At 39.9% G+C, this 21097-nt stretch overlaps 1 protein-coding gene across 2 annotated transcripts in view; it reads right to left on the bottom strand.

The window, feature by feature from the left end:
• The window catches only part of ntrk3b (neurotrophic tyrosine kinase, receptor, type 3b), a 100933-nt gene extending 82614 nt beyond the window's left edge, over positions 1 to 18319 (bottom strand). For both annotated transcript variants that reach the window (XM_049717054.2, XM_049717055.2), the window contains exon 1: positions 17720 to 18319. In XM_049717054.2, coding sequence (XP_049573011.2) covers positions 17720 to 18135 — 416 coding nt within the window. In that variant the 5' untranslated portion in view covers positions 18136 to 18319. The remainder of the gene's footprint in view (positions 1 to 17719) is intronic.
• Positions 18320 to 21097: the final 2778 nt, after the last annotated feature.

The following is a 21097-nucleotide window of genomic DNA, read 5'->3' as shown; positions in this document are numbered from 1 at the left end:
ACGCTTTTCTGAACGAGGTCGTGCACTGCATTGTGTGGCACGCCATGCTGTCCTTTGGCAATCCTTCAACTGAATCCAATTCCAGCACGGCTCAGGACCATTACTGCCAGATTGTGTGCAGCTCCATCTCCATCATCATCATCATCATCATGTGAGGGCAACGTCGGGACCCATGCCGGACATCTTAAAGCGAGCATACCACGTATTTCTTCTAACAACTTGAAACAATGTCTCAATAACATGTTCACCACTTGAAATATTACTGATGCTAAGCTAACTGCAAACACTAATTATAACCACATTGTCGATGAATAACTCTTAAATCGACCTAATGGTGAGCAAAATGAAAATACTGCGTGTAAAACTGGACAGACTAATTAGCATCTTTCCGTATGCGGCATTTAGCGAGAGCAGGTTAGTCATTTAAGTCATTTCCCTCTTGCAAAAAGCCTCCGCTTAGTCACATGCTGCTTTTGTTACCATGGCAACGTAATAGCGTGTGCGGCGATGAGCAACAATGTGTTGTGCTCAGCAAGATCACACACTAGAAACATATTTGTATATTTCTGTTGTGGTCTTCAAGGGGTCTTCACGCATTTGGTAGAAATAATCAGAATTTTACAATAATCAGATATTTTCGGGACAGGTGCTCAAAATATAAATACATTTTTATGTATATTTTATTTTTGTTAAAATACACAAGAAATAGTAATAAAATATTCTTCCAATGTCAAATAATCGTCAATATATTTATTTCTGTTCTTTCTTTTTTTTTCCTTTTTGAAATATCATAAGGTCATGTAACGGACAACGCAAACACCGGTTAGGCTACAGAAAAGGTCAAAATAAATACATAACAGCCAGATCGAGGGCGGCAAAATGTAGCAAAATACAAAGGTGTGTTTGCCACTTCTAGTTGTGTATCCTCAAATGTCACAATGACAATGTAATTAAATTCAAGAGGAGACCAAGGGCAAGAAAATGTGAGCACACTACAACGCTAAAGCTAAAGTTAGCATGTCTCTTTGTTCGCTTTCACAAAAGCACAAATGGTATCAGTTATTTGGTATCGGTATACTCAATAGACTACTTATAGCGGTCTGAAGAAGTGTGTTTGTATAATTTACTTTTTTTTACCATGTATCCTTCTGTACCTCAATGGGCAGCAATTTTGAGACTCGAGCTTTTCATGCCTTGCTACTTTTTCTCTGCTACACATAAAAAGCCTACATTTAAATCTTTTATTTTCTTCTGCCTCTTAATTTGGGAGCTCATTTTTGCTCCATTTGTCCAGGAATATATTTCCCCAATTGCCTGAGAGTGCCTGAACACTGTTGCCAAATAAAATATTGATGTAATAGAGCGATATGAAAAGAATATATAATGTAAATCTATAATTTAGCACAGCCTCCACTGACTCCACTTTTCGTCAACAAAACAACAAATAGAGGAAGGCAGGCGACGGCTTCCCGTGAACTGCAATCTGATTGCGCTGATTGTTGGCGTCGCGCTGAATGCGCTCGGTGGATTTGACGCTTGTGGAAAAAAAAAATAATACAATACAAAATATGCTCATGATTGACAATGATGCCGCGATTCAATCTACTATTCCTTCATAATTCCCTCTATCCCAGCAAGGTTGGAAATTGGATGTGACAAAAGTGACTATTTTTTTTCTTTTTTTAAAATGCTCACGTTACAATAGCCCTGCAAGGAAATTGTGGAATACTACACTGAGCAAACAAAGCAAATTTGTGCTTATTATTTGTGTCATTTTAAGTATCCTCAAATGTTGCAATTTTATTGAAAAGGAGACAAATAGTCACGAGAAAACGGCAGTCGATTGGAGACTTGGGTGCGGTGAACGGAACAGCTAATCTATCGATTTGGATTTGGTATGTAGACACTGTTGCCTGACATATGAGCATATGTATGGTTTTACAGCCTTCTGCTTTATGAGCTTGCCATTGGCTCAAACCTAAACCGGGTGGCAAAATCGCTAGAGGAGAACGCCCCACGAACAAACAGTAACAGATTCCACCCCGGCGAGGGCCATCTGTTGTGTTGTGGCGGCCCCGGGCCCTGCAACGTGATGCCACCACCACATAAACAATACAATGGTCAACAGCAAAATTGTGTCCCTAAATATATTTATGGGGCTAAATATATTTATATATTTATATATATTTATATAATTTATATTGTATAATTAATATTGATTTTATTGTTATTTTTTTTATTTTTAAAATTGTTATTTAATAAATATATTATTAAATATATTTTTGGGGCTAAATATATTTATATATTTATATTTATTCATATATATTTATATAATTTATATTGCATAATTAATATTCATTTTATTGTTAATTTTTTTATTCTATATATATATATGATTTAATTTATATATGTATATATTTAATTTATATATATATATATATATATATATATATATATATATATATATATATATATATATCCATTCTTCTGAATGGAAAATAATAAAAATTATTCATTCGAACTATTTTAGTGGCATAAATGTATTTAACACACCGGAGGCACAACCTGTGGCTTAAAATAAATATTTTTGAGTTTGTTTTTTTTCACCCCCCCTTGCGATTGCGTACATACTTTTCCCTTCCGCTGTCGGCGTGATTTACGACTGTATCGGAATGATGTACAGCACCGCTGCTGCCACCTTAATGGGAAAATGTTTAATAAAACACAATGTCTCTGGTGTGTTCCCGGGGATATTGATCTCGCCTTGCCTCGCGTCGGGCCAAACACTCCAGACGAGGAACGTGGCGGGTCAGAGTAGCACTCCGTTAGATTAAAGCGCACGCCGACATCAATCAGATAGCCTTGTTTTTTTTTTGTCTCTCCCGCCACACGTGCTGGTTTTCGCAAAAGTGAAAACGTGGAAAAGGATGCTGATAACCCTCGACTTGGGTGTGCCAATGGAATCTTCCAAATTGATTTTACATTACAGTCACTGCGATAGTAGAGTTGGCAATCTGTTGCTTCAAACCGGAATTGTACTATAAATAGAAATACGGTAATTTCAAAATAATAGCTAAAAATATTTCAGTAAAACATAACGGATGCTTATAATAAATCTAACCAAGAAATCATTACAGTACCATACACAAATAAATAGAACCTTGGCTAACTCTCAAAACTTACACGGTTGTTTTGTTTCCGTGCTGGATAACAAACAAGCAAATTCATTCTAGCGATGGGAAACATGACACAAATAGTTTTCACTGTTGTTCTGCTACTCCAAGCACCAAACAAACTAAATTTACCCAATCAGTCATTGATAATGTGAAGATGAGCCTTTGCAAGCTGGGGGGATTTGATTGCCATCTTAAAATGACAGGCGACATTCAAACGACTGTTGTATTAAGAGCGATTGTGCGGCACAGCAGCACTGCGGGATAAACAGCGGATGAAGATTAATGAGGACGCCTGAAAAATGAGGCTTGTCTATTCCAGAGGTGGCATACGTCTGTAGCCAAGTTGAAGTACGGATACTTGGGTAAATAATATTTCCGTGAAAACTGAAGTCGTGAATGCACTCAGAATATTGATAATGATCATTTTTGAAAGTCAGTTTGTGATTTTTAGGCTTCATTTCTTGGCCACATCGCTGGTATAGTCCCTGAAGGGGAACACCGGTCATATCGGAGCAAAAAAAAAAATATTTCAATTTTCCTCAGGATGGGTTCGAGTATACTCCAATCGAGAAGGACACCTGACGCCAGACATAAAAAAAAAAAAATGCAGACGGCAAGGGCAAAAACTTCCTCTTGTTGACATTTCGTCAAGCGCATAAGAGCAAAAGGCGACGGATTAAACGAGCCGTGCGTGGCGCTGCGACGCCACCACGCTTCTATCCTCCACTTGGAAAAGTTCACGCAGGGTTTACGAAAGCACTTCAGAAAGCGCAGCTATGGAGGCCGCATGTTTAGAATTTAATCATGCCCTTTTTAATCAGGCCACAACATTAGCATTCGAAACGCAAGCTAATGAGATCAAATACAAGTCATATGTAGCGGTTAGCTTAGCCTTCCGCGTAGGCCCGGTGTGGCCGAATGTGGCAACGTTATTCCGGACGTGTTGGTTCAGAGTGTTTTCACACAGCTGATGATGCCCCCACGACGCCACCCCCGCGTGGTTCCGAGTCACCGCCAAAGCGCACCCCCGAGTCCCCAATGATTGTGAGGGCAGACGAAATCTGGCAGGGGAAGGGAATGTTCCGACCGCGTGTTGCGGAAAAGGTATCACTTCCTCACACATGAGTGAATCGTGAGCATGTGTGGACAAAACGAAAATGACTATAATTAGAGAGCCATTTTGCCAAGTGCCACTGCGGCTATGATCCTCTCTGGATTCAAAGAGGCAGCCGTCGGGCCTGGAGCCGCCGAGGCGTGTCGTCGCGGGAGCTTCGCACACTTCGCCGATTGTCACTGGCAACGACGTACGCTTCCATCTGCGCCGCGTAATGAGCGGAATATATCAGCGCTGTCGAACCCCCATGACATGCGGCCGAGTCTTATACAACGCGAGCTCGCGAGCTTTTTAAGTGGCTCATTTGTTTATGCTAACGCTAAAGCTAAGTGAGGAACTGACACGTGACCGCTAGGTGTAGTTAAAAAGGTGGCTCAACCAAAATCAGCTGGGATAGGTGCCATTATTATTAAGCCTTATTATTTTTTAGATTTAAGCTTTTTCTTTTTTTTTTAAAGTCTTAAATTTAGCTACACATAACAGGCGTCTAAATGTAAATGCTCAAGGAGTCACATTTAAGAATGCAGGGAGGGCCTTATTTTTTTGTGACGTAATTCCATTTCCATTTTAGCATATGTTTTTGGGCAGTCAAGTCAAATATTATTCGCTTAGTTGGGTCTGACCGACTCCAAAGAGGAGGATCCGTCACGTTAGCTGTTAAATGTTCTGCTGTGGCCGCCAGCTCGACATCAAAACCACCTCAGATGTGAAATCTTTTGAGAATCACAGAACTGGAGGATAAAATACAGTCGAATCACATTAAAAAAAATTCCCACAAAAAACCAAATCTCACGTGGAACACGTTTTTCTTCTCCGTGCATACATTTGATTACCATCACAAGCGAGCATTGATATCCGATGTTAGCATAGCATGTATCCTAATCGTGCCACTCAAGTCTTTTGTCAGCTCAAATATTCATTTGAACCGCTGAGCCGGAACAAAACACCCAACAAAAGCTTCCACCTCGTAACCGTTGTCATTAATAGTTAGTTAAATTGCCGCCCTGTCAATCATCAGATCAAAGCAAAATGGTGTTTCTTCAAGTGAAAAACAACACCGCAGATGTGATCAAGTGGAATCAATGATGAAAACAAACCCGTGGCTTCTTTTCTCCTTCTGAACTCCCCAAACAATCAATAAAAGAACAAGGTGCAAAAAAAAAATACAAAAAATATATTTACTTTATGGGTTTTCGAAGTACCACGCCCTTCTGACCGCGTACTGCAAGATTCATGAGGCCTTTTTTTTTACCCCCTTTGCCATCAGCACTTCTTGTAAGTCGACTCCCTGCTGAGTACGATCGTGTTTAATCAAATTAGTGATCGGCAAGATCTGTTGGATGTTGGCCAGATAAGTCGTAGCGCATGCAAATGCGACGGATGGACTTTCGTTCAGGTTTGAAGTCTTGGTATGTATTCGCTGTAAATCCTCCAGTTGATGTTCCATAAAACATCAAAGGTGGCTCCGTTCAGGTATTACAAGGCGCCATTTTGTTTTTTGGGCAACTTTAAGGGTTCATGAATGTTTCAAGAATGTCGTTGGTCCGAATGAATGAATGTCAAAGTCCAAACCCTCGACTCTTGATCTTGTGCAATTTTAAAAGACCATGATGGCTCCAAAAACTTCAGAGATGAAGAAGTCATTTTGGACTCATTTGGGTAATATGGAATTATTTCTTTGTCCAAAATATGGACAAATCCCAGAATAGATTACTAAAATCCAATTGAACTCCAATTTTCCCATTTAAGTCTTCCTTGACAGTAAACCTTCCATAACTTCAGGTGGACCACACTCTGCAAAGGTGGTGGGAAAAAAAAAAAAAAAAAATCAGATTATTTTTTTATGACGCCTGTTGGGAAAAAAAAAAGGATAGCGATGACTACTGGAGCGACTCCCAATCATTGTGACTTTGAAAGGCCACCCCGGTCCGGGCACAGATCACTAGGATGAGGATTAAACGTTCTGCACACGTCCTTTGCCAGAGAGAGGCTCTCGTCCAATTCCAGGATACGATAAATCTGCGGCTGAGGGGCACGTCTGCGCTGGAATTCAATTAGGTAAGAAAAGAGAGGAGAGGATCACGGCGATATTAGACGGCTGATGGCTGAGCTCCTGGCTGGCCTCGGTAATGAAGCCCTCCGCAACCAGATTGATTTGACTTGCGAGCTCAAGAGTTCACCACCTTTTTTTTTTTTAAAGCGGTGGGCTTCAAAAGGCATGATGTCGCCGCTTTGCGAGGAACAAAGCATTCCATATAATCTGATGTCGAATTCCGATTAATGGTGTATGATGGAATTTAACAAGATCACCTCTGAACCTTTACATGGTAGCGCCGTCGTTATATTAAAGTTCTCTGTGAGGTTCCGATGTGTTCGAGTTGTGTCGAGGAGACGGCAAATATACGCAAGAGCGTAATTGCACCATTAAGATGCGTCATGCGGATAAACGAGCGGACCACAAAGAAGCAACGAGTGGCGTGATTGAAAAATAAAAACGTTACACCCGCGTTGAACTTGTCTGATTTTCATCAGTCATGGCTTTGACGTCATTTCGGGCTTTAAATGGAATTTCATTCAAAATCAAATTACCAACAGTATTGAATGAAACTGTGAGTCAGCTCACATTTTAGTATCTGTGCAGGCTGTCGTTCAGATTTGGTAACAAGTTTTGAATCAATTTCATCTTCAAATTGGCCACTTAAAACCGAAATAGAAGTCTCCATGTTCTTTTTAGGAATATTTCTTTTTTTATTCACTCATGGTAGAGAAGCTTACGAAATTTAACATCACATTCGAACTGGTTGGATTTTTCCGATTCATTTTTAATTGCGGATTTTGTTTAGACTAGTTCTTTAATGACCGACTATTGAAAAATACCGTATTTTCCAGACTATAAGGCGCACTTAAAAACCTAAAATGTTCTCAAAAGCCGACAGTGCGCCTTATAGTCCGGTGCCCCTTATATATGGACCAAATTCCTAAATTTAAACTGGCCCGAAGCATTGTGTCATGAAATCAATCATAAGTGGCCCCGCTGAAGACTATGAATCATGAATCAAAAAGAGTATGGATCATTATTTTGTGATTTTAAAGTAATTTGTGCGCCTTATAGTCTGGTGCGCCTTATATAAGGACAAAGTTTTAAAATGTGCCATTCACTGAAGGTGCGCCTTATAGTCCAGTGCGCCTTATAGTCCGGAAAATACGGCACCTCTACCAATATCCTCTTTCTATACATACAGTATAGCGCTGACGTTGCATTATTTTACATCCAGCAGCGTTTTAGTGCAAAACAATGTCAAACTTTATGAGGCATAATAAATTCATACATCCGCCTGCCAGGAATGTGACAGTAGTGCTGAGGACATACACGTGGGGACACTTTTGGAGGACTAGTAATTAAGTGTAATCATAATAATGCAAACTCTATCCCTTGGTGCTGCAGGGGAATTCAAATAAAAAGTATATCCTCGGTGTGTGCGCGGAACTATTTCAAGATATTGCCTGACGGGCCTCGGCGTAATTCACTTCTTGCTCTCTTCTCCTAAAGTGTCAATCAATTGTCTCGCAATCTCCTCCACAAGATGGCTCCTGATACACTCGAGTCAGGAGGTTTACACTTTCTTTTAATAGTGTTAATTTAATAAAGCAAATCAGATTTACATGAGCGCCAGGTGACAATAGAAAAGGTCAGGCCGTGCGTGTGTGTGACGTGTCTCCATCTGCGCGCTAATTAGCATTATTGTGTTGAGGGTGGGTGGAATTAGCACCTGCAGCAGGGGAACGAGGCTCACAGGGAGGCACGGGTTTAGCCGCGCTAATATTTAGCCAGGCGGCAAAATGACACAGTGTGTTTACACTCAGCGGTCACGACATTAGGGACACCATCTAATTAGATCTAATACGAACGCTATAAACAACACACACCTGCTAAAAGCAAAATGGCTGACTTCCTGTTCAATTTTAGTGACTTTTTCGTATATGTTGTGTTAGACGTACGACAAATTTCATGAGTGGATTAAAAACTTTTAGAAAACCTGCTTTGTTTTTAATCTTTTATGACACGTCCATTTTGACTTGGGTATAATTTGGATTCAATACATTTGGAGTTTGACAGTCTCTCTCATTGTTGTCAGGAATATTAATATGATTCCGCTCATCTCAGCATGAACGGCATAAAGAGCTGAAGTGATTTTCCCTTTCGGCATTTCCATCGCGGATTTCTTAATTGACAAGCTTTCAGCGCTTTTTTTTTCAGTCTATTTCTTGTTTTACTCACAGCAATAAATGTCAACCTCTTCATTGAAGACAACTATTAAGCCCTTTAATGGAAATTATTATTTTTTTTGGGGTTATAATTTGGATTTGGAAGCTGCAGGTGGCTTTCAGGAAGTGGTGAACACTTTCCGTGCAGAGATTCTATATTTTTAAAAGCAGATATTATGCTAGCATAAATTCCGGTTGAAGAAATGATCAACATTGAGGTTGGCAAAGCCAAACTGCTAAATATTTCTGTCGTGTTGGTGTAGATAAGTCACCCAAACAAATGATGACTCCTTTATGGCGAGATAAGAGCACAGGCAGTTAGCGTATCTGTTCAAACAACTGCAAAAGCGTTTGAGCTAATATACACTCTGATGTTTGGCTGGCAAACAAACTCATGAGCAATTCATGACTGGGGAAAAAAAACTGTTTAGATTTGACAGTCAACACTGTGAGTGGGGGGGGGGGGAGAGGTATCCACAATTATCCTCCCGCCCGTCGTGTCTTCCTTTCATCCGCCAGCCAATCACGTTTGTGCTAATAAGTCTCGTTAGCGTGACACGCCAAGTGCTGCAAATGGCCTCAGATAGTAGACGAGTACATCGGTATGAAAAGAAGGCCACCTTGGATGCACCATCGGGGTTCTTCTTAGTGTTCACCGCATGCACTCGACTCCCCAGTGACTAAAAATAATAAATGACATGGCAAAGCCACCTCTTAGATAACAACTGGCCGAGTTTCAGAATGTAAATGCACTCATTTTTCCACCCCATGACATGTAAATGAGCTTAACGAAGCAAAGCACTCAAGCGTGACAAATAATTAGACATGATTTTTTGTTTTACCGAAAAGAATGTGCTGAATTTGAATCCTGTATCTGGATCTATGTATTGATATTTCTATATTTCATTGTAGTGTTTTTTTTAATTTATCATTAAGAATATTTGATGATTATTATATTTTTCTTTAATTTTCTGCTTTTCTCATTTTTTAAATTAATAATTTATAAATTTAATGTTTGGTTTAGTTTTTTCCCTTATTTTCGTCAGATTTTTCCTACATTTTTAAGATAGATTTTCTGTGATTTTTTTTCAAGATTTTTTGGTTGTTTTGTCCCCAGATATTAATTTTCAATTTTAAGAACATATTTCAGATTTTTTTTCCTTTCTAGGCCCAAAATATTTCAGTTTTGCAGATTTTTTTTAAATTTTATTTTATGTTCTATGCACATTATCCATTTTTCTGACTTATTGTTCTAATGGTATGTTTTTTTTTTCTCGCAGTAACAAGTCCACTTCTCTTCTCCACCAACAACTCGTTAACTTGAGTCATTTGTTCTCCTACAGAGACCTTTGAAACACAGCTCCCTCCGACAAAGCTGAATATTAATTACGGCACGTCGCCTTTTCATTCTTTTCAAATGCTCGACATGTCAAGACCGTGACCTCAAATCATTTCTATGATCTCAGCTCGGCCTCGCTACGTACTTTTAATATTCATGTTTGCACTGAGCGTGTGCTACCCTACAAAGGAGGTTAAAATGTCAAAATTTTATCCTACTATCAGTTTGCCAGCCAACATTAGGTCCCCGATGTTTTCTTTTATTTTTTTAAAGCGTCCATTGTGAGAAGTGGGAGCTCTCTGACGTCGATGGCAGGAGAGTGACTCATGCTACTTGACAGCGCGCTATTGATGTTTGCTAAACACACAAAAAAAATTCTCCCTCATGAATAATAATCAATAGGGAAGTGAGAGTGAGAATTTTTATTTAACATTTTAATTTTTTGCAGGTTTTTACTCAGATCATTCTTAAAAAAATTAATTAAAATTTCTATTAAATCTGATTTTTTAAAATATTTTTATTTAATACTCCCTATTTCAGAAACACATTCTTTTTTTATTTGATCAAAATGGCTTTTCCATTCTTTCGCACTGACAAATTACACTGAAGGCATCAACAGCTTCTCAGCACGCCCTTTTTTTTCCTTGCTTTTTTTTCTGCCGTCGTGGAAGAGACAGAAGCTGAAAATGAACTTGTGATCCCTCCCTCCCTCAGCCGTCCCCTCCCGAGAACTCATTCCTCTATCAAAGTTCACGCGGCGGCAACAATGCCTCGTAAGCCGATGCAGCAAACACAGAAGCTCAAGTAAACGTCAACAGTAAGCTCCTCAAAGTCCTCGCCGAGGCCTTTTTCTGATCCCGCCTCAAACAGCAACAGCCTTCAGTCTTCTCAATGGTGTCTTTTGACAGTGAGAGCGGGGCGGCGGAGAGAAGTTGCTTCATTAGTATGCTTCCTTTAGGCGTTGGGGCAGCACGCAGATGCGCCGGTGTTGGAGGCGCTCTTGTTGGGGGTGCGGGAGAAGATGGCCGGGATTCTGGCGGTGGTCGGCGCACGGCGAGAATCTCAATGAAGACGCTGGCCCCTCCTAATTCTCAGATGGCTAGCCGTGACCTACTTTTCCAGCAAGGCAGGTTCATGCAAACTTGATGATGTTCTCGCAACGCCTGAGGTGAGCCCGGCAATATGGAGGCAGAACGGCAAAAGGGCGAGGGGAGGGGCAAATTACGGCACATGACTGCCGACCCGTTACTTAATCCGGTCTACCGACTTTCAGTCTGGTTTGGTGTTGCCACAAAAATCCAACTCCCACTCATGATGACTTGCTGCAAAAACTAAAACCAGGGCAAGCAAAGTTCTCTCGGACCTTCCACATTCTGGTCACAACCTCCTTCAGGGTCCTTCTACCCAAACTATTCACAATAAAACTGGCAGATATTTTAATACTTCTTTCTCGACATCAACTCGCAGACTTCAATGGTGGCATTTTGCACATCTTTCTTCATTCCTGTCGTTCTCCTCAAGTTCCGTCAGACTCCCAATATTCCGAACCCAAAAGCTAATTTTCAGGGGTACATGAAGCCGACTCCATTAGCGAGAGACTTCATCTCAGCTCCATGATTATTTGATGAAGCCCAATGTGATATTAATCCAAGATGGCAGCCATCAAAAATCTCGCATTCAAGACTCCCGCACACATTTTTCCGAGCTATTTTAGTCGTCCAGACGGCGAGGTTCGAGTCTTTGTTTCATCTTGTGTCCTGCTACTTCTCATCACAATCACTACAACCGCGTCTCAAGACCTCAGAAGGCCCCAAAGTAGATGACGTTCTCGTAGATCTTATTGATTTCGTATCGTATCTCGTGCAAGGTGGAATCGTAAGTTAAAATCTCGTCGGAAAAAATGTCTACCAAATCTTAACTGATCGTCTTAGTTTCAGTAATTATTCAACACAAGAAATACCGCGCCAATGCGATAATGATCATATCTCGTCGGAGTTACATTGCCGAGCTGAGAAAAGGAAGCCTTGAGAAAGATTCCGTAATCGACTCGGACCGTCTAAATACATCACGATATTAAATGGCACTTAAATCTGCGTGCTTTCCGTCCAGCTAATTAAGTATATTGTGATCCTCGACAAATCTATCAGTCTTCAAACTTATTCTGGCACAAACTTTTGTCTTGATTAAGATATTTGGAGAGCTGCCCGAGAGCGCTGAATTTAGATGTGTGGGATATTGTCTGGTCCCGGTCCAAGATGGAATAATTAGAGTTAAGTAAGCAGATGCTGCTTTTGTCATTTACTAATGAGAAGGTGGTTTACTCTTTTACTTTTGAATTGTTTTTCAGGTTGCATTATTAATTGTTATTGATGTTATTTTCAGATATTTAGATTTTCTTTCCCATCTTTTGGAGATTTTTTAATTTTTTGAGAGTTTTCCTGGACGAACATCCTTTTAGCGATCAAAGCAAATAATCGTAAAGGTCACATGACCTTCAATCACATGACCTTGATCGCCGCGCAACCTTGGATAATTTTCCGTTCTCTTTCGAAAGAAACACTTATTATTCCCTCTCTGAGATCTTTTATTGATCAGTGTCCATGCAATGTGCACCGACTAATTGCCTTGAAGAAAAACAAGAATAAAGGAATGAACCATTTACCAAACGGCGTTCGTATAAAGTGCAGTTTTGTCTTCGCTGACGCGGTCGAGGCGTTTTAAACACCGCTAAAACCTCGTCGTCGTCTGCAAATAGTCGCTTGTGAGCCCATTGTTAGCTTCAAAAGAATATAAAACAAACCTCTGCTGGACTATTTGGATTCGCTCGTTTGCAAGTAGCACACGTGATGATGTAATGTTAATGATGTGTGTGACTACAGATAAATCCCAGCGGTGTTATTATGGGATGCTGGATGATATTACTGTACTTTTTTTCCTCGCTCTCTCCCTTTTATGGCTGTGTTTCCAACTGGGTATAAAGAAAATTGATGTGGTCTCTTTAAACAAGTTTAGTGCATCAGCGAAGCGGCATGACAACAAAATGGTGGCCATGATGAGGATGATGGATCATAAATTTGTCTACATCAAACACGATCACCAAGACTTTAAGATATTATAGCGATGAACAAAGCTTGAAAATTTTGTGTTATGAATATACAAAGGTCAAATTAACGCACAATTGCAGATGACAGTTAGCGACTCACACATTGAGCTACTTGAGCTACCGAGATGCTGCGACGGAAAATTCCGAAACTGGACAAGGTTTAGTTTTATGCTTTACTATCACTTATTAAACCATAAAACTATCGCGTGATGGTAAAGAAAAAAGAAGGCTGCTCCAAAGAATGAAAGAGTTTGTAGCTAGTAGTCCGCTATGTCTTGCTAGCTTAAAAGTCGGAAATAAATGAAATGACCAACTATTCTTTGAAAACATTGAACAGCTGACTTCCTGTCTGTTTTATTTCATGCGTTCTTCACTTTTATGTGACTCCATTCATCATGAATGATGGCTAGTGAATTTTACTAAGATATCATACAGGCTAGCCAAGCTAGCACAACACCTAATCAACCGTTCATATTTGGGTTTTTTAAATCAATAAACTATCAAGGAAATGCAGTCACCTACAGGCTTGGACAAAACCTCAAAAGTTTAAAAAATATTTTTTTAAAACAATCAAATTGATATCATAAAAGAAAATAGGTTCACAAGTACGTCTGAAAATGGCTGCTTTAATGCTAAATGGCTAACGTCCTGTGTTTTGACATACTTTGTAAGACTTTAATCATAGGCATTAAATTACCTGTCAGCAAGTGGAATTAGCATCGCGAGCATTTTTGACCCACATTGCTTAACACATATGGAACAATCCAGATAAGCCAACATCAGATGTGAAGGTGTTAATTAGAAGGTGCAAAGAAACAACACGTAACCACAACCTGTCTGACACTCAACTTCTGACTGAAAATTGTCTTTCTTTATCTTCAAGTATCTCCTCCTCCACTTGAAAGAAAGCACCATGCTGCCAAACAAAGAACAAACTATTATCTGGATTCACCATTGGTGGCCTTTTGGCGACAACGCCGCCATCAGAGGACCGAGGACGAGTCTTACCGCCGGCGCATGCTAATAACAGCCATACCGCTTTTTGGGCTGGTTGCTGGGTTTAAATAAAAGATGCTCCTTGTAAAAAAAATTGTCCTTGGATGAATATATTTTGTATTCATTATGAATTTCACATGACAGATATGCTAATAAAGACGGTTATTTTTCAGCGGTGTCTTACAATTTGGACAAGTGAGACTAAAATAATTAGGCAAATGACTCAGAAAATTGCAAAACACCTCAAAGGACATATTAAGTTTTTTTTTTTTTTCCCAACGCTTATTTCAGATCCTGAATAGAATATAGCAAAGCCCAAGGTTTCGAGCAAAACATCTCGGCAAGTTGACATACAGAAATATTTGCCTTTCAACATCAGCCAGCTTGTCCAGCAGACAAACCAGCTGCTCACACGGTTACATCACGACAGTAATGCTAATTTCTTCTGCCTGGGGAATCTCATTCTATTTGTTTCTCGGTCTGTATTGAGGGTAAATACACTGATTTTTTTTTTTTTCAATCATGTCCATGTAACTCCCACCGCCCGTTTACTTCCTGTTGCAATTGCCGCCCGTTTAGTCAGCCCACGAGGCTCGAATCAATTGCCAGCTAATGAAAGCTGTTACACTTCAAAACTAAGGTTAAATCTTTCGTCTTTGTTTGCAACTCCCTCTGTCTTTAACCCTTGCCCACGTTAGTGAGATGGAGTCGAGGAGAACAACAGAATGTTTAATGTAGCCTAAATGTTTAATGGAATGAAAAAATAATTGCTGTTTTTTTTAAATTTATTTAAATATATTAAATATTTTCTTATATGTAGCTATATTTATAGCAAATATAAATAGAATATTTATAGGAATGAGAATTTAATTGCTGGTAATTTTTTCTAAAATTTAAATATATTAAATATTTTCTTATATGTAGCTATATTTACAGCAAATATAAATATAATATATGTTTAATGGAATGAAAAATTAATTGCTGGTAATTTTTTTAAAAATTTAAATATATGAAATATTTTTTTATATTTTTTTATAGCAAATATAATTATAACAAGGTATACCATTGCAAGGTAAAATGTTTATTCTGAATTAATCACGTGCTATGCCGGTTACACAATCTTGATTGAGGACTAGAATAATCAAATGACACCATCTTCAACTCCAAAATGCTATTTAATGTGCATTTTCCATTCATAGGCAGCACTTTATGCTTAAAGTAAGCCATCAGAAATGATCAGCCATGTTTAAACGACGCCACTGCATTTGTTTGTCAGCCTTTTGCTGCAGGATAGCAGAAAAAAAACGAGACGGCGGTTGCTGGAGCGGAGCCACCGAAGGCAGGTCAATGTGATTAGTCCAAAAAAAAAAGGCAAAAGAAATGCTAATGAGACCACGACTTTTTCCCTTTTAACTTCTTGTAGTTTTTAAGGAAAAAAACAATCAAGCCGGCTGCCTGACCGATCGGAACCGAGGTGGACAAGAGGGGGAGATAAATGACGCCAACAGGTTACGGCATGAATAAATCATGAGGCGCCACGCGGGGGTCACGGTAATCACTGAGGGTGCCGCCGCCTTCATGTCCTCGCTATTCTCTTCTTTGCCTTTTAATGCAGTTAGGAAAAATGGCGAGGGCGGGTGGGGGGGGAGGAAGACGATGCGGGTGCAGGGTACCCTCTAGTGGCGCGTGGCAACTGAGTTGTTGAATAAAAAAGGTCAAACGGGAGCCCAAAAGTGATGTGAGGAGAACAAGAGGCGGGGCTCGCTTGTATGGTTGGATTTCCTTCTGGAGAGATTTCAAACGAGGCAGCCTCCAGGACGTTTGTGTGCTGCTTTGAGTCCTCAAAACGGATCTGAATTGACTTTAAGAACAAAAGCGAGTAAAGGATGGGCTTAGAAGAATTTGAGTACTGCAGTGGAGAATTTGCCGCCTTCCAATAAGACAACAAAGAAAGCACAACGAGGGTTGAATCATACAAAATACATTTTCTGCTCTGATGAAGTACTTGAAGGCGAGTGAGGGATGGCGGCGAGATAAAAAGCTTCATCCGGTATATTTGCACGCAACTTCCACTTATGACAACGTGACAAGCTTAGAGGATGTGTCTGGACTCACATCGAAAAAGAAGCAACATGTGTTGAGCCACACATGCATATTTATGTTCTGCGTTGGATTTGATTGGAAAGAAACAAAAAATGGCGCATCCTGTAGATTTGTGTAAAGCTGTAAAAAATTATTTTTACACTGCCATGGAAGGTTTTGCAGTATGGCCTAAAACACAAAAATGCTGCATCCAGCACATCCATTAAACTGCATTTATCATTTTGCAATTTCTATATAAGTGTGGAGCCGTCCAAATGTTTGAATCCTGACGACTTTTAGCACATTTGCACAGTAACACCAAAAAAAAAAGACAGTTTACTATTATGTGCAAAAAGCAGCCCGTTGTCCTCCATTGATAAAAATGCATTAGCACTAGCATTGTAATATTTGTTGTTCGTGTAGCAGAAAATAATCACATCTTTGAAAAAAAATACTTTTTTTTCCCCTACAGGTTGTCTTAAAAAAAACTGAATCAAAATATTCTGCAATCGCAAGGTAAGGATGCAAAGCTACGTTATATCAAAGCGACGTCTTTGTTGTTGTAATACGAGATTCGCGCCCCAGGGAGCGACATAAGCTAGGCACATCTGTCTTGGTTCTTACGGACTCTTCAAGAAAGAAAGCTTTGATTTGGGCCTCTGTGGATTGCGTACGTGGCTTTCATTGAAGCACAAAAAGATGCATCCGGCACCAAATCATTAAGTGTTAAGCCACACAAAATGCATTTGACTCAATTTTCCGAGAAGGAAAAGTCAAATTTTTCGAAATGGAAAGATATATTTGAAGTCTCGAAATGGATGCTTGTAAAAAAAGTTGCATCCTGCACACCACCACCACAAGTTTGAAGCGATCCAAAATTTTTGTTTTTCAGATTTCTTTTCAAACAAAAAGCTCTGAAAGCTTCGATCTTGAATGCAACCAAAAAATTTGTGGCCTAAGAAAATTAAATACGGCTGATGTAGCCATTACAAAAAAAAAAAAATCTGCATCCAGCACAATACCACACAAAAGTCTCACAAAATATATTTTTCTGAAATTGAAGGCTTGAGAGATACCCTTTAAACATCCAACACAAATCTGCATCCAGCACATTTTTGCCCCCCCCCCCCCCCCCCCCCACCGCATATTTTATTGATCACCTATGTAACAAGTACTGAGCCAAACAAAACGCTATTGTCTGGACTTTTGAAGAAGGAACGCTCTTGTTGAACAAAAAGAAGCCGCATCCGGCACCACAAGTGTTATTTTTACATTTTCGTAACGCAGACGCATCTGTCTCAAGTTCATACATGGGGAACGGGGGGGTGGGGGGGTTCCCGAAGGAGGGTGGTGGAGGGTAGTGATATGTAACTGGTTGACCTCACTGCGCCATTTATTTCTGTTCCATTTGGCGCAATCTGTCGGAGCAGTTGGACGCGGACGCAACATCCTCCTCCTCCTCCTTGTGATAAAGAGGATGAGGAGGATGCTGATGAAGAGGCCTGCGGGGGTGCAACTTTCAGGACGCACCCCCCCCCCTCCTCACCTCCACCACGCATTCCCCAGCCACAAAGCACATACTTATACAAAAAAAAAAAAAAAAGTGAGGTGGTGCAAGTCACACAAGAGCGAGCTCTACTCACATGGACGTGATGTTTTTGAACAAGTCAGCTATGTCCACGGCTCCGCTGCCGTTGGCTCCATCCTGCACCGCCAACAGCGGGAAGAAGCGCCCGCTGTCCGACTTATTGCAATAGATCTCGGTGGGCGAGCAGCTGCACGTCGGCGGGCAGTCCAGCATGGAGCTCAGGTGGTCCCGAAAGAGGAGGGTGAGAAGCAAGAGGACCAAGAAAAGCCGCCAGCCCCGGCAAATCCGCGGCGGCTCCAGGCATAGATCCATGTCTCCGAGGAAAGATGGAAAACAGAAGAAGAAAAGGGGGAAGAGGAGGTCCTGGTGTCCTTCCTTAGGAGAACAGAGGATGCTCTGTGCAGTGTGTGTCCTTGCCTCCTCACATATATATACATATATATATTTATATATATTTATATATATACACATGCACACACACACACATACAGAGCCAAACACGCGCACACACACACGCACAGAAATAGAAGGGGGGAAATGCAAAGGAAAAATAAAAAAAAACCCGGTAATCAAGTGGAAGAAATCTCCAGGCAAACGTGCATGGTAGCTCCCCTCCGATGCTGCGCTCTCCTCCTCAGCGTGATGCTGGAGCAGGACTGACTGGATGGAGGGATGAGAGAGGGAGGAGAGAGAGGGGGGAGAGAGAGGCATCGAATGAGAAGTTGGGGGCGTCAGAATCCCTCCCACCAGCGGCTGTCGTACTGACACCTGCAGAAGCTGCATGCAGTCAAGTGTGATTACAGCCAACGCTGATACGGTATACCGAGAAAATTAGGCATTGCTTTAATGGTTAAATATATTTTTTACTTAATATGTTTGGAAAAGCAGTTTTAAAAAAAATGCATAATTTAAAACTGACATCTGACTGTACTGTTAAAACAATACTAAGGAAAATTGCTGAAACTCCAAAGTGGTTTTGGCATCAGCATCTTTAAATAGGAATTTGAGGATTACAATGCAAGATTGAGAAGCGTGACGTGAGGCAGATTACGATCAAAGGCTGGCATCAGATTAAACGCCATTATGCCGCGACGCCATTGTCTTCGCACTGTAACGCCATTTAAACCAGGCGGCATCTTTTATTTCCAGTCTTCTACCCGGCGACTAATAAAAGTCCGACCGATAAAAAGCTGAGAAAATATGACAGAATTGGAAGGGAGCGAGAGAGGAGATGATCTGAGCCAAGTATCCACTCTGCATGTTTGACTTTATTGTTGACTTTATTATTTTATGCCTTCCATTACGAGCCGCTTTCACGCATCAGGCAGAAGCAAATAACCCGTGAATAGGTTGAAACTAACCCCCCCCCCCCACGTCAAGGTTGAATGTGGCATTGATGAATAATCGTTTCAAAGCATGAAATGTCACCTAAAAAGGAAATAAACTGGATTTTTCTTTTTTTTTACACAGAGATCCTGCAAATTTCTCACAGAACCCGAATAGTATGTAATAGAATGTCAGAATGTCGGAATTTCACACAGAAATCCCGCCAAATGGAAGCTTCAGAGATCTATCAAAAGATTCAGTCACCTGAGACTTTTACACAGAACACAGTGAAGCGGGAAAATACAATGTCAATGTCGGAATTTCACACAGAAATCCCGCCAAATGGAAGCTTTAGAGATCTATCAAAAGATTCAGTCACCTGTGACTTTTACACAGAACACAGTGAAGCGGGAAAATACAATGTCAATGTCGGAATTTCATACAGAAATCCTGCCAAATGGAAGCTTCAGAGATCTATCAAAAGATTCAGAGTCACCTGAGACTTTTACACAGAACACAGTGAAGCGGGAAAATACAATGTCGGAATTTCACACAGAAATCCCGCCAAATGGAAGCTTCAGAGATCTATCAAAAGATTCAGTCACCTGTGACTTTTACACAGAACACAGTGAAAAACAACAATTGCCTATTTCAAACGGATATCCTGCAAAATGGACACTCCCGGGTCCTTATGGAAAAATCAGCATCGATTCAGATTGAGACTGGAGAATTTAGTAGCAAATCAGTGAGATTTCACACAAATTATAGATTGCTATTTGATGTTCAATGTCAATCGAGTTACTGCTCAATGAGTTGAATTATGTGCACATTGAGAAGTCTGCCGGTGAGACTTTCTTTGAAGGTTTGCAGTCTTTAACCGTTTGACCGTTCTCCCGCCGTGTTGAAAGTCCTCATCCGAGAAGAAGCAGCACAGAGTTGCCGGGTACTAATTAACCAGACGCGACATGGCGACTTGCCTTCAAACGGAATTGAAAAGCGAACATGGTCTCAGATGCGCCACACTGGAGAAAACACATGCAGATTTGCTGATTCCCACCCTAAGAACAAAGTGCAGCAAGCATGCGTCAAAGCACAACACAGGGTCTAATTTGCTTAAAGGGGACATAAAAGTCAGGCCCTCTTTTATTTTAAAAAAAAAAATCTCCTTATGTCAAAATATGGACATGTAGCTGGTCGTCGTTACCTGCTTTTAATTAATTCAATAGCAATGGGCAAAAAAAATTATTAAAGAAAGAATATGCAAGTATTTAAAACAGCCAAAATTTTTCTAAATTCTGGCTGTTTTGAATATTTGCAAATGGACGAACATAAATAAAAATTATTAAAGGAAGAATATGCAAGTATTTAAAACAGCCAAAATTTTTGTCAATTCTGTCTGTTTTGAATATTTGCAAATGGACGAACATAAATAAAAATTATTAAAGAAAGAATATGCAAGTATTTAAAACAGCCAAATTTTGGTATATTCTGGCTGTTTTGAATATTTGCAAATGGACGAACATAAATAAAAATTATTAAAGAAAGAATATGCTAGTATTTAAAACAGCCAACATTTTTGTCAATTCTGTCTGTTTTGAATATTTGCAAATGGACGAACATAAATAAAAATTATTAAAGAAAGAATATGCAAGTATTTAAAACAGCCAAATTTTTTGTCAATTCTGTCTGTTTTGAATATTTGCTAATGGACGAACATAAATAATAATTATTAAAAATCCATTCAAGCAAAAAAGGTGGGATCAAAATATGGACATATGGGCAAAAAAAAATTATTACATAAAGAATATTGATATATTAAATAAGCAAATATTCAAGTAAAAAAGCTTAACTATACAAAAATGGCCCTAAAAAAAATATTAAAAATCTATTGAAGCAAAAAATGTCAAAATTATATATTTTTTGTGTCTATGGAAACAAGAACGAAGTGCAGTCCCAAGTCTCACAAGTGAGGTGCAGTCTGATTTGAGCCCAAGCCGTCTTGCATAACATCACTCGAACAAAAACAAAGATGTTTACAAAGTCTTTCTAAGGCAAAACTGAAAATGGTGCCACGGCGGGAAACGACTTTCTGGAAAATACTTCTTGC

This window comes from Syngnathus scovelli, chromosome 4, assembly GCF_024217435.2.
Source record: "Syngnathus scovelli strain Florida chromosome 4, RoL_Ssco_1.2, whole genome shotgun sequence".
Lineage (NCBI taxonomy): Eukaryota > Metazoa > Chordata > Actinopteri > Syngnathiformes > Syngnathidae > Syngnathus > Syngnathus scovelli.
The sequence above is the reverse complement of the archived record's forward strand: the minus strand, read 5'-3'. Positions and strand labels throughout refer to the sequence as shown.